General features: G+C 45.1%; 1 protein-coding gene across 1 annotated transcript; it reads right to left on the reverse strand.

The window, feature by feature from the left end:
- Positions 1-162: 162 nt before the first annotated feature.
- On the reverse strand, positions 163-20,228 carry LOC121935423 (hydroperoxide isomerase ALOXE3-like). The gene is made up of 14 exons (XM_042476924.1): positions 19,991-20,228; positions 16,632-16,836; positions 15,359-15,440; positions 14,001-14,123; positions 12,055-12,158; positions 11,223-11,395; positions 9,807-9,950; positions 8,075-8,278; positions 7,602-7,688; positions 7,003-7,172; positions 6,156-6,277; positions 4,749-4,849; positions 3,876-4,046; positions 163-2,327 (listed from the first exon to the last, which is right to left on the reverse strand). Exons 1-14 carry the CDS (start codon positions 20,138-20,140, stop codon positions 2,127-2,129), a joined length of 2,037 nt encoding a protein of 678 aa, XP_042332858.1. The 5' UTR covers positions 20,141-20,228; the 3' UTR covers positions 163-2,126.
- Positions 20,229-20,550: the final 322 nt, after the last annotated feature.

Genomic DNA, 20,550 nt, shown 5'->3' on the forward strand with positions numbered 1-20,550 from the left:
AAAAAGCCCCATACAGAGCAGTTAGCCTAAAGCATGTCCCAGTTCAAAATGTGAGCTGTTTTGTTAGATGCAAGCTCTCCCTTGGATAACTCCCCCACATTCCAGGTATAGTAACAGAACACATACTGGTTGTTGGTTAAAAATAACAGACTCAGGTGTTATCTCAAAAGACCAAAAAGTTTTATTTTCCATAAGCTTTTGAGCACTCCTGCCCACTTCATCAGATGTTTTGTAAGCATTCAAGCCAAGCAGTTTGCAGAGTGATTGCAAATCTTAACCTCTGATCTGTATATAGAGATGTGTGCCTATTTGCTTCCTAGAGTAAAGAAAGGAATCAGTGCATACCCTCCAACTGTCCCAATTTGGAAGGGATAGTCCTACTTTCTCAGCCAGTTTTAAAATGTCCGTTTCTCTCCCTTCCTACCACTTTCCCCCACTGGCCTCAATGTCCTTCAGTTGCTGCAAACTCCATTCAAAGCGCACAAGGACTTGTACTCAATTAATTCAGCAGAGAGGAAAGAGTCTTACTTTTCCAAATTTCAGTACTTAAATTACAGGGTTTCTCTGCTTAAAATGGTAGTTTGGTGCATGTTCCTCCTTAATAACTTTAGGCCTCTAGTTTCCTGGTCAAATGCACCCTTTTGAGCCAGTATGTGTCCCCCAGTTTTCATCTGCGAAATGTTGGAGGGTATGTCAATGATAGTAAACCTTGGAAGAATGCAAGCTTTATGAGTTTTGGTTACTGTAAGGCAGATTATTGAAAACCCGCTAAGGTGCATCGTGGCAGCACATTGAGATGGGAATCTTGCAAAGAGAATTCAATGCGCATATGTCAACCAAGAAAGACAACTGTAATTCTAGAAAGAGGCAAACAATGTAGGAGTACAGATGCTCCCTCCATATGGCATCCATGCCACTGGTTCCAATCACCTACCACAGTGCATGCCCTGGTAACGCCTTCAAATGTTACTCATGCACGGAAAACACCAACTGCTGTAGTGACTGAATGGCCTTTAGCACCACTTTGCCCATTACAGAAAGACATCGTAGTTGGTAGACACTAGGCAGCCATTACCTGAATGGGGAATTGAACCCAGGGCTCACCTTTCCAAAAAATGTGAGACTCTCAAGGAAGAGGCTGGAAACTAAGGTCTTGTCTACACATTCAAAATACCCCTCATACTATTTGAATAGAATGTGATCCTGCCACACATGATTCGGGAGAATTCGGGCTTTCTGCAGAGTGCGGGGGTGAATAGATGCACATTTGTGCAGAAAAGTGGACAATTAGTGCAAATGTGTGAAAATTGGCAGCAATTTGCATAATACACTTATGTGCAGAGTAACCCTAAGAAGGGACTGGGTTCCTTTCTCCCACTGTGAGCCATACCAGACATTCTGGAAATGGGGTCACATCACTTTTGCTTTCATTTTATGCCATTGGGGGCATTATTTCCTCATATTTGGGGAGAGCCCAAGCATTTGGCAAGTCCGAGAGCAAATCCACTATGTTTTGCAACGTCTTTGATCTGTTTCTGGATATTTGATGATGGAAAATTTCCCAGGATATTTTTTTTTAAGTGGGGGTCTGGGAGCTTTGGCATCTGCTGTGGGGCTTTGAAGGCCACACACTGGGCCCCTAATGGGACCCAGAGGCTGTCCCTTTTTCCCCCTGGGACCAAAGGACAAGTATGACATTACAATAAAAGAGTCACTGTGGTGTAGTGGTTAGAGTAGAGGTGAGTCCCATACAAACCCCCAGATGTTTCTTGGCAAGCAAGTATCACCAGCATAGCCAATGATGAGGGATGCTGGGAGCTGCAGTCCAACAACATCTGGATGTAGCTTGGTGGATTCTTGGTGACTAATCTGTCATTCAAATATATATATATATTTAATATTCATTCCATCTGACACAATAGACATCCTATGTTAACCAGAGTCAAATCTTGGATGGCACCGACCCACCAGTAAGGAAAACGCTTCACCCAACAGCCTGATTCTGATATCTACCTTCTCCAGGCACATCATGCTGCTTAAACATACACAAAAGAAAACACGTAAATAAGATACAGAAACAGAGAGTCTGGAGAAACAGCTGCTGAAGGAGGTTTCCATTCTGTCGCTTAGATAGAGACGCTGTTCTCGAAACTTGGGGGGTACAAATACTCGTAGCTGAGAGGGAGGGGACCCCCCATTTTGGCCAGAGACTCATTCCTCTTCTCAATTTCATTGGAAATCTTCTTCAGGTCCTCTTGGAAAGCACTAATGTGCCTTTGGGGTGCGGCTTCAGTAAAATGCTCATCTGGGTACTTGCCCAGAGGGATCTGTCATTTTGGAAAAGAAAGAAAAGGAGAGAGGAAAAGAAAGAAAAGGGAAGGAAAGGGAAGAGAAGAGAAGAGAAGAGAAGAGAAGAGAAGAGAAGAGAAGGGGGGGAACATGATGGAGTAATTTGAGCAAACTGAAACAACACAGCTACCCCCCAACTTTGGATAACAACCTTTTTTTTTTTTTAAAGAAGTACAGTTCACTTTCATTATTCATGGATTCTCCATCCACAGATTTAACCAGCCATGGCTTGAAAATATTCCTCTTCCCAATTTTTTTTAAAAAGCAAAGCTTGATTTTTCCATTTTATATAAGGGACAGCAATTTGCTACTCCATTATATTTAATGAGACTTGAGCATCCATTGATTTTGCTATCTATGGGTGGTCCTGGAACCAAATCCCAGCGGATTCACCAAGGGCCCATTGTAATGCTATTTGTTATGGCATTTGAAAAGTAATTTGTTGCTGTTATTCATTGCACTGTTTGAGGCCAGGCTCCTGTGTGGCTTTATGTGGGTGTAAACAGTTATATCAGTGGCTGCACTTTTTTGGGAGATGAGTAAAAGTGAGATCCTGTGCAGGGCTGAACAAGCCCCATGATATTTGACATAAACTGTTGTTCTTTACAGCCAAAGGGACATAGCCTAGGACAGCATTTCTCAAACTTCTTACTCTTGTGACTTCCTTTACATCTACATCCGGAAGTCACCACACACAGAGACACACACTCAGTGGGTTCCACAAGTGTTATCTGGGAGCTCTCCAAGGTGCTGGAAGTGTTTGGGGAACAGATGCAGCACATTGGAGAGCTTCCATGAGGTCCAGAAACGCTCCTATGAACCCCTATGTAGATTTAGCACATTGAGGCAATGGAACCACTGACAAAGTCGGTAGAAATCAGGCTACTGCATCGGTGCAAGAAGTAACATTTTCTAGAAATTGGCTACAACTAAGGTTATCAGGTCAGGACAACCTCAGACCCTGCTTTTTTGGGGTCAAAACCTGAGACCTCGCATCAACCAGAGTTGCACAGAGTATGCCATTCAAATAAAAAAGATCAAGTCTGACAAATGAAGAATAAATATGTGTGTGTGTGTGTACCCTTTTCAAGGCAGCTTGAATTTCCTCCCCCTTCACCCTGAGGACCACAGAAAAAGTGCCAGCTTACCAGGTTCCTTCCTTGGGTTCTGGGAACCTTGCCTACAACTCGTGATTACCCCCAGCTCTCTCTGGGCATTTGTAGGTCCTCAAGCATGATTCTATGATCAACATCTGGCAAAGGTTGACCATAGAATTGCACTAGAAGACCTGGAGTATCCCTAGAGTATTAGTGTTCCTAAGGCTCATGGCTGTCTCCCTCTTCTCCAGTCTTTGGATAAGACTGGTTCCTTCCTTGGGGTATGGGAACCTTGCCTACAACTCTTGTGATTCCCCGCAGTCTTGGCACTCATCTCACAACATTGTGTGCCATGAGGAAGTGGATTTTTGTATGTTGCAGACACATGCCCCCAATTCAAGTAGCCGTGGACACTATCTGAGCACTCACCATGTCTCCCGGATAGGCACTGAGTAACCACAAGGTGCTCAGAATTTTACACGTGGTGTTGATCTGTGGGATGGTGTCTTTGTAGTTCTGCAAGTTCGCTGAGCCTTTGGTGGTAGGAGGGGGCTTCCTCATCGAGGATGGGAAGTTGGGCATCCAGGCACCAAAATCAAACTGAGGTTTTGTAAAAGAAAAATTGAAATATTAAGAACACAATGTACCATTACGGGTTGGTGGGGGCAGAGGAGACAAAGTCTTCTCTGTCACAGCCCCCTGGCATTGCAACTCCCTTCTTAGGGAAGCTAGAATGCCCCTGTTGCTGTCCTTCCCTTGGCAGATGAAGGTTTTTTTATACTGATAGCCTTTTAGTACCAACATTTATATGTCATGGGTATGTTTCTTGGACATCCATGCAATTCCCAGTGCATCCCAGAAACAGAAAAATGCCCTCCTCTGACCAGCTTCAGTTAATCAGCCCTTTATTATGATCCTTTTACATCATAAACTTAAATTGGTTTGAACTCTTATTTCTGGTGCTCTGCAAAGCTGACTCTGTAACTGAGGTGGGGATCATGTCTGTCAGAGAGCCTGGAAAAGTTACTTTTCTGGCCTACAACTCCCCAAATCCCCCAGCCAGCATTCTCACTGGCCATGGCCATGCCAGCTGGGGGATTCTGGGAACGGCATTCCAAAAACAGAAAGACTTGTCTCCAGTCTAGAGATCTTTTCCAGAAACTTGTCAGCATCCTGACTGTACTCCAAATCCCAGAATCTTTTGGGGAACATCATGACAGTTACAAATCTTGCAATCCAACACAGGTTTGGACCATGCCATGCATTCAGAGATCTTTGCAACAAGGCTGTTCTTTCTCCTACCTGCCCACTGTTGACTGCTGAATGCTGGGCTGAACAGGTGTAAATCACCATCGTCAGGAACTTTTTGAGCTCTGCCACCGAAGTGAATGAGGAAGGGATGCCTGGGAAAAGAGCAAGAAGATATAAATTCACAACAGACACTAAGCTGTGAGTCCTCTATAAAGTATCACAAGGATGAAGAAACTGGGCACACACACTGGGTTTTTCATATATTTCGGTATTCAATATCCCTTGAATTTATCATATTTCCAGCAACTGGCTTTAAAAAAAAGAAGAATCAGCAGTCAGCCCTCCACATTTATGGCTTTGACTTTTGCAGATTTGATGAACATGTTTACTCCAGCACAACTCTGCCAGAGGTTGACCATAGAGTTGTGCTGGAAAACCTAGACGTTCTTAGAGAAAACACTTATCTAGTCATTGGTAGGCACTCCAGCATGACTCTATGGTCAAATTCTTGCAGATGTTGACCATGGAGTTGCACTAGAAGAACAGGAGATTCCTAGAGAGATCTTAGGTAAAAATATTGTGATGTGTTTTGTTTTTTTAATTTGTGGCTTTTACACATTCATGGGGGTTCTTCAACGCTAACCCCAGCAAGAGGGACCACTGTAATCCCTTTGCAAGGAGCCCACAATGCCCTCTCCCTGCCATCCTTCCACTGGCAAGCAAAACCCTTTTTATTCTACAGTATTGTTGTTGTTATTGCAGGCCTTCAAGTCATTTCCAACTTATGACAATCCTATCATGAGGTTTTCTAGGCAAGTTTCTTCAAAGGAGGTTTGCCCTTGCCATCCTCTGAGGCTGAGAGAGTGTAACTTGCCCATGGTCACCCAGTGGGTTTTTGCATGGCCAAACAGGGATGCGAACCCTATTCTCCAGAGTCCTAGTCCAATGCTCAAACCACTGCACCACACAGATGTACAGGCTTTTAAAACAGATCTTTTTTGAAAGAGCTAGCTGAGGGTGCTGTATTGTTTTAAACTGAACTGTTTTCCTTCACTTTCTTCACTTCACTTCACTTTTTAACTGCATTTTGTCTTTTTAAATACAGTGGGCCCTTAGTATCCGCTGGAGTTTGTTTCCAGGACCTCCCTTGGATACCAAAATCTGTGGATGCTCAAGTTCCATTATAAACAATGGCACAATAAAATGGTGTCCCTTATATAAAAGGGCAAAATCAAGGTTTTGGGATATATATATATATATATATATATATTTATCTGTGTTCTTTGTTATAAAATTGCAAGGTGCTTGAGTCCTGATTTTGGGAGGAAGTTGGGATGTATAACAACAACAACAACAACAACAACAGTGTGGTTGCTTATATAACGGATTGCAACTGCTTCACCCACACTGTTCTCATTAGATTAGGATATGGCAGCCAAGTAGTTGACTCAATCGTACCGGAAGACTCTTGCGCCAGAAAGCCTTTCTCATAGACCTCCTCTATCCACTTCTTCAGTTCAGAATCTTCCTGTACAGAGCGATCGTTTTTATAATACAAGTCGACAATGCCAGAGACAAACCTAAAAAGAAGAGCCAAAGAAGAGGACCATCAGAGTAGAGTCCACCAGCATCACTTGGTTGCAAACCTAGTCAGGATACCAGGAAAGGTCAGTTGGTCCACGCTTTTAAATGCACAAACCTCATCTATGCTTCCAGGAGCAATATGGGGATCAGAACCAGAGCTTGAGTTCCCTTTTTTGGACTACAAGTCCCAGTATCCCCTAGCCAGCATGCCTAGGCCAAAGCAACCTAACCTGTACCTTTGAGGCATACAGATGGATAGCCTGGGAAAGGGGGGGGGTTTTGGACCACAAATCCCAGTGTCCCCCAGCCAACATGACCATGACAAAACGACCTAAACTTCATTCCCCCAAGCTCTGTTAGATTTTTCCAGGGCCCAAAGTCAGCTTCAGCAAAATGATTCCATATCCATCCAGCATTCCTGAAATCCAACACAATTGGACACTGATCCAGGGGTAGCTGGGTTGGCCAAAGTACAATATCATCCAAAACCCACAAAATAGTGGGGATACCGTTATTGGGCCAAGGCCATCCTCAATGTATAATGTGCATTTTGGTTGACCCATTAAAGGTAGCCTTGTTTTGTGAATTTTGGATGATACTGTCCAACTGAACTCTTTGAGTCCCAATTTTGGAAGAGAAGCAATATACAAATACATTTAATAATAATGATGATGATAACGATAATGATATCATCATCTCCACCCCACTGCCCTCGCCTGACCTCTCCACGGCTGCCCAGATCTTCAGGCCGTCCTCCTTGTAGTAATACTTGGGCAATGAGGATACTCCGCGAGCTTCCAGATCTTCCGGCAGGCAGAGGGAAGAGTAGGTCAAGGCTTGGGTACCTTTCTGCAATACTTTCACCAAGCCCTGGTAACCAACGCCGGTTGACTAGAACAAGGCAAGGAATAGGAAAAAGGGAAGATCAGAGCTGGAGGTCAGGGATGCTCCTACTAAAAACTACAGATCCCAAGATACCACAGGATGAAACCATGGCTATTCAAGTAGCTGCAAAATGTGCTGTGTAGAGGCACCTTTGGTCACCCAGCTACACCACTCTTGGCATATCTGCACTATGCAAATTTAGTGGCTTGATAGCATTTTGGTGGTCATGGCCCCATCACAAACTTGAGATTGTAAATCGAAGCCTGTGCGCTTCTCTGAAAACCACAGCATTAGAGTTCTCCAGCACTGAATCCTGGTATCTCACAAAACTGCTTATCCCATAGGATGGTGCCATGACAGCTAAAATGCTATCCAAGTGTTAAAATTCGGAAGTGCGGACAGGCACAATGGAGGTGAAAATCCAGATCCATTTACCTTGTCGAAGACCCCTCCTTCAGAAATGAGGCTGTCACGTGCCACGGTGTTGATGTGAAGGGTGTAGCGCGTGTGAGGAATCAGGAGCTGGGGAAAGAAAAGGCGAGAAACAAGACGGCATTTAAACCCCGTGGTTTCATCTAGTCCAGCCTACTGAGTCAAGCGAGTGCCAACTACTTTTGCGCTTGAACTCAGTTTGCAGCAAGTGAAGTAAGCTGAGGACAAAGAGGGAAGGTGGGAGGAAGAAAAAGAAACTGGGACATTTTAAAAGCAGCTTAGGAGGGTGGCAGAGAATTCATTGGGACACTTGGAGAGTGGTGCAGTTGGCCCCTGCATTTGCAGCTTTGACTTGGTTTTTCAATCTCTCTTAATCATTTCAGGCCCTGGAGTAGCTTTTTCCCCAAACTGAAAGGGACCCAGAAGTGACCAGGAAGTAGATTCTAGCATTCAAAGTTTTAAAGCTTCCACTTCACCTTGTAGAGCGGGTGGCACATGGGCAGCTGGCGGATCGTGGCCAGGGTGAAGACCTCCGCCAAGAGGTGTGTCCGGAGCAGGTGGGTGATTGCCTGATGAACATGGAAGTCGGAATTTCGCACCCAGGTCTTTGCCAGGATCCAGTCCCATTTGGAGTCGCTTGGCAGGAAGATGGGCGACTCTGGGCCCGGGGTCTGGGTGAGCTACACAAAGGAGACAGCGTTACGTGGGGCCTTGGCCGCTTGCAATGCTAAAACAGGAAAGGAGGCAAAGTCTGGAATGAACCAAGACACAACTAGAGTTTGGAAACATTCCCAGAATCCCCCTGGCCAGTGTAATAAATCAGTGGCAATGATGTCTGAGGGATTCTGGGCTCTGTAGTCCAAAGTCAGCTTCACGAATCTCTGGATAAAGTATTGATTGATGCAAATAAAATATTTCTTAATGCAAGCTCTTTGTCCATTTGGTAACTGTGTTGCCTTTTTAAATGACAAAAGTTAGTGTTTCTTTAGCAAATCTGTGACAGGCAGAAATAAAACAGGGGAAGCATATTTATACAACTCAGCTAGAACTAACTGATTTTACACTGTGACATAACTTTCTAGTTGTTTTCCTAGCTATGGAGTTCTAATTTCTCTAAATGGCAGGAAAACAAACTATCCCATGAATCAGCTTCTGGCTTGTGCTGTGCTTTGTGTTGCTTGCGTTGTTGCGGAGTGGAATCAGGTTGTCATTGCTGTTTTTAAAGTAACTAACAGTAACTAACTTAGTTAATTTGGAAACATTACAAGATATCTTTGAAAAAAAGTAAGAGAAAGACGGGAGTGGGCTCTCCCAGTGCCTTCCTCCTTTTGTGTTGCAAGGGTTCTAAGATTTGAAAAAAGTAACTTTTTGGATCAAAGTTTCCCAACAGAGAAATTCTTCGGAGTTGTAGCATTAAATAGAAATGTATTTTAAAGACTGTAACTATAATGGCAAGCAGCCATGGGGCTTGGAACAATAGCTGAAACTAACTACTTTTTTAAAAGTACATTTTTACAGGGGAAAATAGCAACTCTTGTCCTTTTGCTAGAAGAGACTGCCCAGATTGCAGTACAAAGCCGCTTTGCAAGCCACATGGGCTATATATATAATTCTTTCTTTATTAGCCTGTTTGCATCCTGTGCTAGATCATAAGATCTCTGGGCCACTCGTGATGAAAACAGTTTAAGCAATTTAAAAGTTTAAAAAATAATAATTTAAGCATATTACACAATGGAAAGATTTGAAAAAGTTAAAACACTTTAAAAACTTCTTTGCCTACAGATCTGGCCAGAATCAATGAGGCATTCAAAGCTTTAATAAAAAGCCAGATCTTAACTTGGCTTTGGAACGAAACTAGGGCTGCATTTGCATTGCAGAAATAGTCTAGTTTGGCACCACTTTAACTACCTTGACTCTGTGCTCTGGAATTCTGGGAATGGTAGTTGTGAGTAGTTCCCACAACAAACTACCATTCTCAGAATTCCAGAGCGTGGAGCCATGGTAGTTAAAATGGTGCCAAACCAGATTATATCTGCAGTGTGGAAGCAGCCTAGCTCCAGCACCAATAGGGCCTGCAAGTGGGGCATCTCACAAATGAAGGGCCACAGTAGATTGTTGCCACTGGTGGGACCCAGAAGACTGCAGATCTCTGTCCAGACCTTGTGCCTTCCTAGTTCCCAAGGTCCCCTACCCAGAAAACCTTTTTACCTGGATCGCCAGGGGCATGAGATGCTTCTGCGCAGTGACATGCAGCAGGCACAAGGGAGCAGTCAGGTACTGTTGGCTTCCATTATTCACCCCTGCAGGAACGCCTTCCAAGACGCGGTAGTCAGCAATGAAAATATTGCCCTTCTGTAGTGGAGAAGAAAGATGGACAATCTGAACCAAGAGGGAAGCCAAGGGTTTGACAGGAGTGAGTCACACTAATGTCCACCATCCCTTACCTGAAGCGATTTCTAGGGCTTGAAATTTTGCTTTTTTAAGACTAATGCTTCCAGAATCCCACAGTCAGTATGGCATATCCTCCAACATTTCCCAGATGAAAACTAGGGCTGCATCTGCATGGCAGAAAGGACCCAGTTTGACACCAGCTGTACTCTGATGCCGCAACAAACTACATGTCCCAGAATTCCCCAGCATTGCACCATGGCAGTTAAAGTAGTGTCAAACCAAATGCATTTGAGGAAGTAGACTTCAGTTTACAAAAGCTCATGCTGCCAACTTCTTTCTTCCAGTTAGAGGTTGTGCAGACTGCCCCTAAGGGGCGGCCTGCAGTCACCTCCCACTGCGCCGGATCAGGGCAGTGGCAACTGGACGCCGCGGCTCTGATCTGGTCTTTCCAGAGCGCAAAAGGAGCCAGAAGAAAATGGGTCCTTTTTGCGCCCTGGAAAAGGTGTGATAGCTGTGCCGTCGTGGCTTTAAGGTGCTCCTTTGGGGCTGCATCATGTAAATACAGCACCAGAGGAGTGTGTGATGCTGCATGCCGTGTGGAGCGGTGTGCAGCATTACATTGCCATGGGGGGGGGGAGTCAGGGTATGCATCGTATGGACACCACACCCCAATTCTGCCCCGAGGCTGGCCTTAATGACCGGTCTGCACAGTCTCTTCATCTCAAAAGGTGCAGAACGATCTTTCTACATAGTGCCAAACCAAATTATTTCCGTTGTGTGGATGCAGTCCAGAACATGTGGAGGCCAAGCAGCTTCATAGTTATGAATGAGGAAGAAGAAATGAATTCGGAGTTGCTGCAGCAGTTTGCTTTTGCTCACGCCTACTGGGAAGGGCAAGATTCGGCCCTTTCCTCTCCCCTTCCGCCTGTTCAGTTAATGGAGCGCAAACTTCCTTTGCCCTGTGAACTCAGTTTGCAGCCACTGAAGCAAGCTGAGAACAAAAGGGTAACGTAGGAAGAGGAGAGAAGAACCGTGACATTTTAAAAGTCACTGAAAAAGTGGGACAGCAGAGGATTAACTGCAATTGTCCCAGACAAACTGGGCAATTTGCAAGCATGGCATGGACACTGGCAGAATGCCAGGAGAAATAATATTCCAAAAGTAACTTTCTCACGTTCTGGTTTCTTCTCAAAATGGGGCCCTAAAAGACTGAGCGCCTGCTTCCTTTCATACCTTCAGCTCTTCCTGCAACGTGGTGCCATTCCCAAGGGACTTGGCCACCATCTCCTGCGTCACAGGGAAATTCGGTGGGATTTCAGTACATTTCCGGATCAGTCTTGGGTTCAATCCATTCAAGAACTGGCACCCAAAGAACACATCTTCTTCCCAGTGTTCTGTGATGAATTCTGGAATGGGGAACACCAATAAAAGGATTCAGTTGGGCAGGATCCATTTGCAACAAGGGATTAAATAGGGAGTTAACCAAGTACAAATTACTTGTGCTATTTGAACTCAGTTTGAAGCAAACCAAGTAAGCTGAGGACAAAGGGGGAAAGTGAGAGAAGTAAAGAGAAAATGGGACATTTTAAAAGCAGCTTTAAAAGCAGGATGGCAGAGGCTTAATTGGGACCGGGTTAGTTGGTGAATCCCAACTAGAGTAGACCCATTCAATAATAAGTTGACTTCTGAGTAAATCCTGCTGACTGGATGGCTCTGTTATAGCTGGGACTAACAAAAGATTTAGGTCTCTTTGTCCCAGCAATTCAAGATCACATTCAATATCATTATATCTGGGATTTAAGAGGAAGCATGGGATAGTTTACACTAGTGTAAATTGCATTCAGGAATTTTGGGTCCCATTTGCAATGGGTTGCCTCATGTCATATATGGCAAGTGCATTATGATGCTTTGTCCGTCTATTTTAAATTGTTTGAAATTATTACAAAGAAGGAGAAGAGGAGGAAGAAGAAGAGCTGGCTGAATTTGCTGACTGAGAGATTCTGCAAGTTGTCCCCCCAAACAGTAAACTCTCCAACTCTGGATTTTAGCAGGGCTTCCGTCTTACCTGACATCTCTGATTTGTTGAACCAGAAAACATTCTTGATGTCCTCCAGGTTCTCCCAGGATTCTTGGCTATCAGAATAACCTTTCAGCTTCAGCTCTATCTTCCTAAGAGTGGTAGAAAAGGACAAAACTGTTGGAAAGCCTAGAGATGATGATGATGATAAAAAATTTTATTTATGTTTTCCCGCCTCTCCCATTGGATCGAGGCAGGGTTACAGACTATTAAAAACCAGTACAAACAATCTCATAAAAATATAGATAAATTTCAATAGTACAGAAACTCTATTCACAGTCATTCAGCATGCATATCCAGGGTAAGGCAGAGAGTCCATGGCATCAAAATACAAAACTTCATTCTTCAGGGGGGAAGGCTTGACAAAACAGAAAGGTTTTAAGACTCTTTTTGAATGTTTCCAGGGGGGTCATAAGACGGAGCTCATTGGGAAGACTATTCCAGATCCGCAGGGCTGCAATTGAAAAGGCCATCTGGGATGTGGAGACGTATTTGGAAGATGGAGTTTCCAACAGGTTCTTCCCGGATGTTCTAAATGTGCGGGGCAGATTATATGGGGAGATGCAGTCCCTCAAGTAACTCGGGCCCAAGCCTTGTAGGGCTTTATAGGTAATAACAACACCTTGTATTGCGCTCAGAAGCGAATGGGCAGCCAGTGAAGATCTTTCAAAATAGGTGTTATATGGTCAAACCTAGATGCACCGGTGACCAATCTGGCTGCCATGTTTTGTATGAACTGAAGCTTCCGGGCTTGGTACAAGGGTAGCCCCATGTAGAGCGCATTACAGAAATCTAAGCGAGAGGTAACCAGAGCATGTACCACACTTTCAAGGTCCCTTTGGCCCAGGAAGGGTCGCAGTTGGCGTATCAACCAAAGTTGATAGCAAGCACCTCTGACCGTCGCATTTACTTGAGATGTCGACTGCAGGGACGAGTCCAGAAGTACTCCTAAACTCCGACTTCATCCTTCAGGGGAAGTGTGACCCCATTCAGGACAGGTGGATAAATTTCCTTCCCTGGGCCTGGGGAACCTATCACCAGTATTTCCATTTTCTCTGGATTCAGACTGAGTTTGTTTTCCCTCATCCAGCCCATTACCGACTCCAGGCTGGCATTCAGAAGAGAGACTCCATCCTTAGTCACTGCATCAGTCGGAGAGACAGAGAAGCATATTTGGGTGTCATTAGCATACTGATAACACCGCGCCCCGTGTCTCCGGATGATCTCTCCCAGCGGTTTCAAGTAAATGTTAAACAAAGTGGGGGACAAAATAGCTCCCTGAAGGACACCAGATGTCAGTTCCCTCTTAGAGGAGCAAGTGTCCCCCAACTGCACCATCTGGAATCTGCCCGAGAGGTAGGAACGGAACCACTGGAGCGCAGTGCCCCCGATACCCAACTCCCCTCAGGCGTTCCAGAAGGATACCATGGTCAATGGTATCAAAAGCCGCTGAGATGTCCAATAGCACCAACAAGAGCACCAACAAGGCCACACTTCCCCTGTCCCCTGTCAATGCCCAGATGGAGATCATCGACTAAGGCGACCATGGCAGTCTCAGCTCCATATCCCGCTCTGAAGCCAGTTTGAAATGGGTCCAGATAATCGGTTTCATCAGGTTGATGTCACTTTAACTGCCATGGCTCAGTGCTGTGGAATTCTGGGACTTGTAGTTTTGTGGGTTATTTATCCTTCTCTGTCGAGAACTCTGGTGCCAAACTACAATTCCCAGAATGTCATAGCATTGAGTCTTGGCAGTTAAAGTGGTGTCAAACTGGATTATTTCTGCAGTGTGGATACAACCTTAGGCTCCCTATTTATCACTCCTATTACACAGAGATTCCTAGGTTGGTGATGGTTACTCTTTAAAAAAACCGTAATGGAATATTCAACTTGTTAAATAAAAAACGAATAACCGTCCTTCTTACGCCACTCACTTGCTTGCAGAGCGTTCTGCAAAAAGGGCTGCTTTGGTGAAAGAAAACTTGACCTCACTTTCCAGCTCCTCCATGGATGAGACGTTCAGACAGTAGGGGACACCTTCAGCATAAACTTTCCACCTGTACGGAGTCGGGGAGAATTAAAATCCTTTAGATCTGAAATATCTTGTGCTGGGAAGGGGGATTCTGGGAGTTGTAGTCCCCCAAAGGACTCATTGCTACCAACTTCTGGGGGTTTTGCTTTTTCCCATCAGAGAGAGAAACAGAGTTCTCCAACCCAGAGGTGTGCAGAGGCTGGGAAACTGGAACTCCTGTTTGCAGATTAATGAGTAATTAATGAGTAATGAGTGGCACCTTCATCACACTTAATTCAACAGTTAAATGACACCTGCTTGAATCAGTGAGCATCTCAGTGCTCTGTCCTCCACGGAAATATAGAGCAAATATTCAGAACACATCTTGGGACTTGGGAGGTTGTTGCAAATGAGACTGAAAAGGAGGCTGCAACTCAGGGGAGGGTTTCCGAATGGATCTGCTTTTGAAAATTTGAGGTTTTTTTTGGGGGGGGGGGTCATACGTTCATTGCCCACCCACCCACAAAGGGACTGCAAGCTAGCAGTTGCTGCTAGAGTTGATCTATATCTTGGGGTTACAATTTGGACTACAATTAGAAGGACCAAGTTACATACAACTCTCCTACTGCAATACTTTCACCAGCTACCAGTTTGTTTCTGGGCACAATTCAAGGTGCTGGCTATGACCAATAAAGCCTTCTATGGCTTAGGTCTAGGCCATCTGGAAGACTGTGAATGTAGCCACACTACAGAATTAAATCAGTTTGATACCACTTTAAGGCTGCTTCTGGCACTGCAGAAATAATCCAGGTTGACAGCACTTTAACTGCCTTAGCTCAATACAGTTCTGGGAATTGTAGTTTGCTGTGGCACCTGAACTCTGCCCTCTGCCTTGCAGTGCTCTGGTGCCACAACGATCTACAGTTCCCAGAATTCCACAGCATTGAGAAATTGCAGTTAACATGGTGTCAAATCAGACTATTTCTGCAGTGTAGTTGCAGCCTTACTGCATGACCCTATCCTATAGCATGCTGGAATTTGTAGTTTGGTGAGGCACCAGCTCTCTCTGACAGACCAGCCTGAATACCTCACCAAACTATAAATGCCAGAATTTCATAGGATAAGTTATGGTAATTAAAATGGTGTCAAACTGTTTTAATTCTGGAGTGGGGCTACATTCACCATCTCCCTGTGTGAACCAGATCAGGCTCTGAGAGAATGATGGCTGTTGGATGGTATTTTCAGCTGGTGCACGATATGCCATTTCACAAGTTCACTTACTCATAATCTGACTGCCGGTTCTGAACCTCCTTTATCCGGAACTCTTTGAGCAAGGGCAGAGTGTCCATGGCAGGGATTTTTGCTGGAGGACCAAACACAGAGAATGTTGTTTATATGCTCAGGAGCCTCTTTGTTTTATTCCAGATATGCTTTACAATGGATCCAAGCTGGAATTTGCTTCAAATTCCAGCCCTATCCACAAAGACTTCACAGAGTACCAAAAATGGACACGCATCACTGCTGGAAGGTAACCTTTATGGGGGATAAACTGATCCAGCATCTTTTCCAGGATGGACTCCAAGATCTGTTTGCAAGAAGTGGTAGAATCAGGCCCCTGAACAGCAAATTCTACCCAGACGATCCCAGTGTCAGCACTCCAGATCTTCATGGCGGGACAATGGGTATCCTGAGCTAAAGTGCAGCCCACTCCCCAGAGTATAGGATACAACCCTAAGGTCATATAAGATGGAGCCTTACAAAGGAAACTGAACTGCCCAGATGTGACCCATCCCCCACCCTAATAAATGCATCTGAAGAAGTAGACTGAAGTCTAGGAAAGCTCATGCTGCCAATTTCTTCCTTTCAGTGAGTCTCAAAGGTGCTACAACATCTCTCTACGTACTGATTCTACAGACTAACATGGCTATATCTTGGAATTCTACAGTGAGAACAGCACAGGACAGGACTTCTCTAAGGACCTAAATGGGAAGGATACCATGGACCAACCTTGTGGTATCCTGCCCATGGTTTCCACTTGGGTCAGTCCCTGGGCTGGCATGGCAATGGGAGGATGTTCACATACATGCATATTACCGCCGTTGCATGGATCTGTCACTGCCACCACTGCACACCCGTTACCTGTCACCGCCATCATGTCCCGTCTGAAGGGCAGAAGTAAGGTGCCTAGCTACACCCACATTGCCAGAGGCTCCCAATGTCACAGGCCATAGTGGGGAGCCTTTAGAGAGGATGTGACAGTGGTGACAAGTAAGGGGCATGCAGGCCTATCCAGTGAAAACAGACGGTCCTTTTAGACTGGATTAAGAACTTTTGGGGCTGAGTTCTGTCCAGATCCACCAGATCTACACCTGGTCTACCTGATCCTGGTCTGGGGCTAATGGCCTTCATCATCCGGCTAATGGTCTGCATTGTCCAATCACCCAGCGAAAACAAAGAAATGCTAAGATATCCCCTGGATGATTTTGCTGGGGGCTAATGGGAAGCTGAGCATCAGCATTTCTTTCCATTTTCTCCCCCCAGAAAACCTCCTTACCAGTTCCTTCCCTCAGCTCCAGTTTCTGCTGCCCTTCCATCCACTGGTAGCAGGGGAAACGGTAGGTCTCTCCTTTTGGGGACGTCACAGTGAGAGAACTGCAGTGCCAGCTTGTGGAGAAGAGTTCGAGTTTGAATACTTTATGGAGCCGGATGAGCACAATTTCTCCCAGGTCATGCTCACAAGAGACTTTGTAATCACTCACCTGCCATGGAAAAACCAACAGGGCAGCCTCAGATAATGACAGAGTAGATGATATGCCATATTTTAGCTCTGGTCAAAGAACCTTGCCAATAACTTTATACGTTACATGCAGATTGGGAACAGGGAGATGGGTCCTCTGATTTTAATAGTTATGCAGTTATGTTAGCTGGTTGCATGAGAAGCAACACCTGCTGAAATTTCCTCTTTTCCACAACCATGAAAGGGGCAGGAGCCCGCTCCAGTTTTCACTTTGACAACCCTAATTGAGCGTACAGCCGGTGGGTACACAGAAACAGGGCCTTCTTGGTGGCTGGTCCTAGGCATTGGCATCACTGGGGAGTATGGTGGTGTGGACCACACTGGGTGACACCAAAGGGGGGATGCCACCCAGTGGGGTTGTACACCCTGTGGGAAGCAGGTGGTTGACTTTCAGGTCCCACGCGGGGGCCCCTCGCTGCCACGGCATCATTCTATGTGCCAAGGCAACAAGGTTGGGGCAGTACTCTTTCGACCCCACCCCAGAAGCTCCACTCTCAGAAGTCCCCTTCCCCACACCAGATGACACCCCAGGCAGGGATGCCACTGGTCCTAGGATACCCCTTCTTCAGCCATATCTTTGGGAGGAGGGCAGAAAATTCAAGGAGCAGCATGGAATATTCTGGCCACAATGCAGCCCCAAATTTCCCATTGCTTGGACACACCACAGCAACATCAGGAAGCTGTTCACGTGGGCATCCCACTATGCTGCCTCTAGCTGCCACCAGCAGCTGCAAAAATAATTCCCTCTGGGGCTGGAAACAAAGTGCCCAGCATTGATCACCTGTAGCCAAGGGTTTCTCCAGGACAATTTTGAATAGCTTAATGTATTGGGTCAGCTACAGGACCCTTGAGACTGTTTCCCAAATTTATACAGAGGTTGCCAAGGTAGAGTGATGCAGTAACACATCATTGAGCATCGATCCAACCTCAGAGGGAGTGATTTGTGCCAGCAGCAGCAATGGTGGGTGGCATAGCAGGATGCATATGTGAAGAGCCACCCAACGTCACTGTGACGGGCTCTGGATTTCTGGGAAGAGTTTTTAAAATCTGTTTTAAGGGTAGTACATTGTGGGTTTAGTGCTGAACTGGCCATATGTCCTCAGGACAGTTTGCACCAGAATCAGGAATTGTGTCATCTGGACTGGTCACTGTGAGGACGGAGGGAGATGTGGTATTTGGCCCCTGTGGACACAGCCCTAGAGAGACTACACTGGTCCCCTCTAACAAGTGAAGCTAGATCGACAGACAGGTATCAAGAGGTCTTTAGGAACCACTTAAAGACAAAGGGCTTTTAAGCCTTTCAGCCTTTGCAGAAGGCAGTGGCAAAAATCTCCTGAATAAATCTTGCAAATAAAATCCTAAAACAGGGTTACCATAAGTCCAACTCAACTTGAAGCCATAAAACAGCTGCAGAGGTGAGGAAGAAATGCTATAAATAAATAAATACACAAACACAAATTCCAGTTGCAACAGAAGCCACAAAGGACAGTGTGGTTGGGAGGCAGGGGTATTTCACAACTTGATCTGCATGAAACCTGGTGCCAGGAACTGTAGGATTTTAGCAAAACAAATCAAAACTTCAGTTGCACAATTCAGGGGCATTGCTGTGTTCGTCCAGAATACTGTATTAGTATACAAAAGCATCTTGTAGCACCTTTGATTCTAACTGAGCGAAAAGACATTGTAGCAGAAGCTTTCATAGACATGGTCTGCTTCCTCAGATTCCTCAAAAGCTTCTGCTACAACGTCTTTCACTCAGTTAGTCTCAAAGGTACTACAAGAATTAGTTGTACAAACAAAACAAGATGCAAGAAGGTGCCTGGTGAATACTCATCAGGAGCTCCAGAAGGATTGAGGGAGGAAAGCATAACAGAGAGGAGGGGGAAGAAGTGTAGAAACAGATGGGAAGGATTAAACACTGGTTGCAGTCCCACACTATGCCTGACCATGCCATCCCCTGGAAAATCCACCTTTCCATCTCCTTGGAAGCCAAATTCAAAGGTGTGCAGATTGGCACTGATCTCTCCTGAGCCACATTGGCAGATTGGTCTAGAGATATAAATCTTCATGTTCAGCTGGAAATCAGGGGGCAGGAGGAGGATGTTTCCCATCTTGCCAGCAAGAAAGGCTGTGACCGGCATCTTGCTTCTGGTTGGCCCAGCCTTGCTCACTGATGTGAGGAGGGTGGAAATGCCATCCTCTTTTTGCCCCAATTGCCAACTGAACAGTCCTCCATCTCATGCAAGATTGCTGCCTCGGTAAAATAAGTTGGGGGAGAAGAGGTCAGGCCAGGAGACATTACTTAGTTGTGCATTAGTAACTAGGCAGACAATGTAGAATGTGGGCCTATGTTTGTATATCTTCTGGGATGATAAAACCTTCATTGTTTATACCCTTGAGATATTATCTGCCTCTTGATCCACCCGCATCATTATACAGTTGTAACACTGCCAGATGTTTCAAATGGAAAGAGGCACAGAAAGGGAAAATGAGTAGGTCAGGATCTAAATGTATAGTGAGAAGACGTCTCAAGTTAATTTTGGTACAATGTTCTACAAAGGGTTCCTTTCTAAACAGCTTTTTGTATCAAGGGCTTCTATATAAACCTCAACACATACAGACTACAATGTGTAAATATTATTTGGAAATCATCTTTAAGCAGCCTGGTTATATAACAGAAGAGGGAGAAGATCTATCCAGGGGTAGAAATAAGTATTCCTAAATGCTTACCATTAAGTTTTAACAAGGAAAAGAAAGTAGGGAGAGAATAATAATCTCAGTTTCAGGCATGTCTGGAAGAACCATTCTAAAAACCGGGAACATTTCTTTAATGAGAAGATACTACTAGACTGTCTTGAAAACGAGACTTTATTTTTCTCCGGTCGTAGAAAAAAAATATTCTTATGTTGCTATCGTAAACATACTTTCCTGGGAATAGCTCCATTGAATTCAATGGGGTTAATTCTGAGTAGAGAATGATGCATAAGATTGTGCCAGTATTGTCATGGTTGTTGCAGTGTACCAGTGAAGTTTTTTGATAGATAGACAGATAGATGGAATACTCTATGATTACCAGGTTGTATTGTGACCCAGACAGTCCACCCTTCCCAACTCACCGCTCCAGGGTAGAAATCCACACCCCAGTTGTCTAGTGCAGTTTTGGGACTCTCGCCCTCGGTGCCCACCAAGGTGATGAAAATGGAGTCGAGAGTGCCCGAACGGAGGAAGTTGCCCGTCACCACCTGGACGTTGTACGTGATGGCCATATTGCTGGATCTCAGTTATGGCAACTGGAGGTTGAGCGTCCAACAAGGAGCTGGAGATGGAAGAGAAAACCACAGTCTGCCCTGCAGCTCTACCAGAAGCCTTCTCCCCAGAGGATGGCATTTATAAAACATGCCAGCCTCCTTCAGCCTTGGAGCTCCACCTTTTCTCCAGCAGTGGCTCCACCCTGGAAAGAGAGGCAGACCAAGAACCACAATGCTTCCAGGGCATCAGAAGCACAATGATGGTCCTCTGGAGAAAGAGCTTTACAAGTGTCCTAGTGTTCTTTCCAATTGTCCTTTCCAAGTGTATTCTTCCGCTCTTCAAACTAGAACACTGGAGTTCTGCCAAAAAGGAGTGGCATCACTTTCAATTTGAGAAGAACAGCCTTTATAGTACTTGTTTTAATATT

The sequence above is a fragment of the Sceloporus undulatus genome, chromosome 6 (assembly GCF_019175285.1).
Source record: "Sceloporus undulatus isolate JIND9_A2432 ecotype Alabama chromosome 6, SceUnd_v1.1, whole genome shotgun sequence".
Taxonomy (NCBI): domain Eukaryota; kingdom Metazoa; phylum Chordata; class Lepidosauria; order Squamata; family Phrynosomatidae; genus Sceloporus; species Sceloporus undulatus.

Excerpts from the sequence above, each read along its gene's own strand:
- LOC121935423 (XM_042476924.1), bottom strand. The coding sequence starts at position 20,140 with ATGGCCATCACGTACAACGTCCAGGTGGTGACGGGCAACTTCCTCCGT. Across the intron at positions 15,441-16,631 it reads GGAGCTGAGGGAAGGAACTG|CAAAAATCCCTGCCATGGAC; the intron begins GTAAGGAGGTTT and ends TTGGTCCTCCAG. Across the intron at positions 12,159-14,000 it reads GCAGAACGCTCTGCAAGCAA|GAAGATAGAGCTGAAGCTGA; the intron begins GTGAGTGGCGTA and ends TACCACTCTTAG.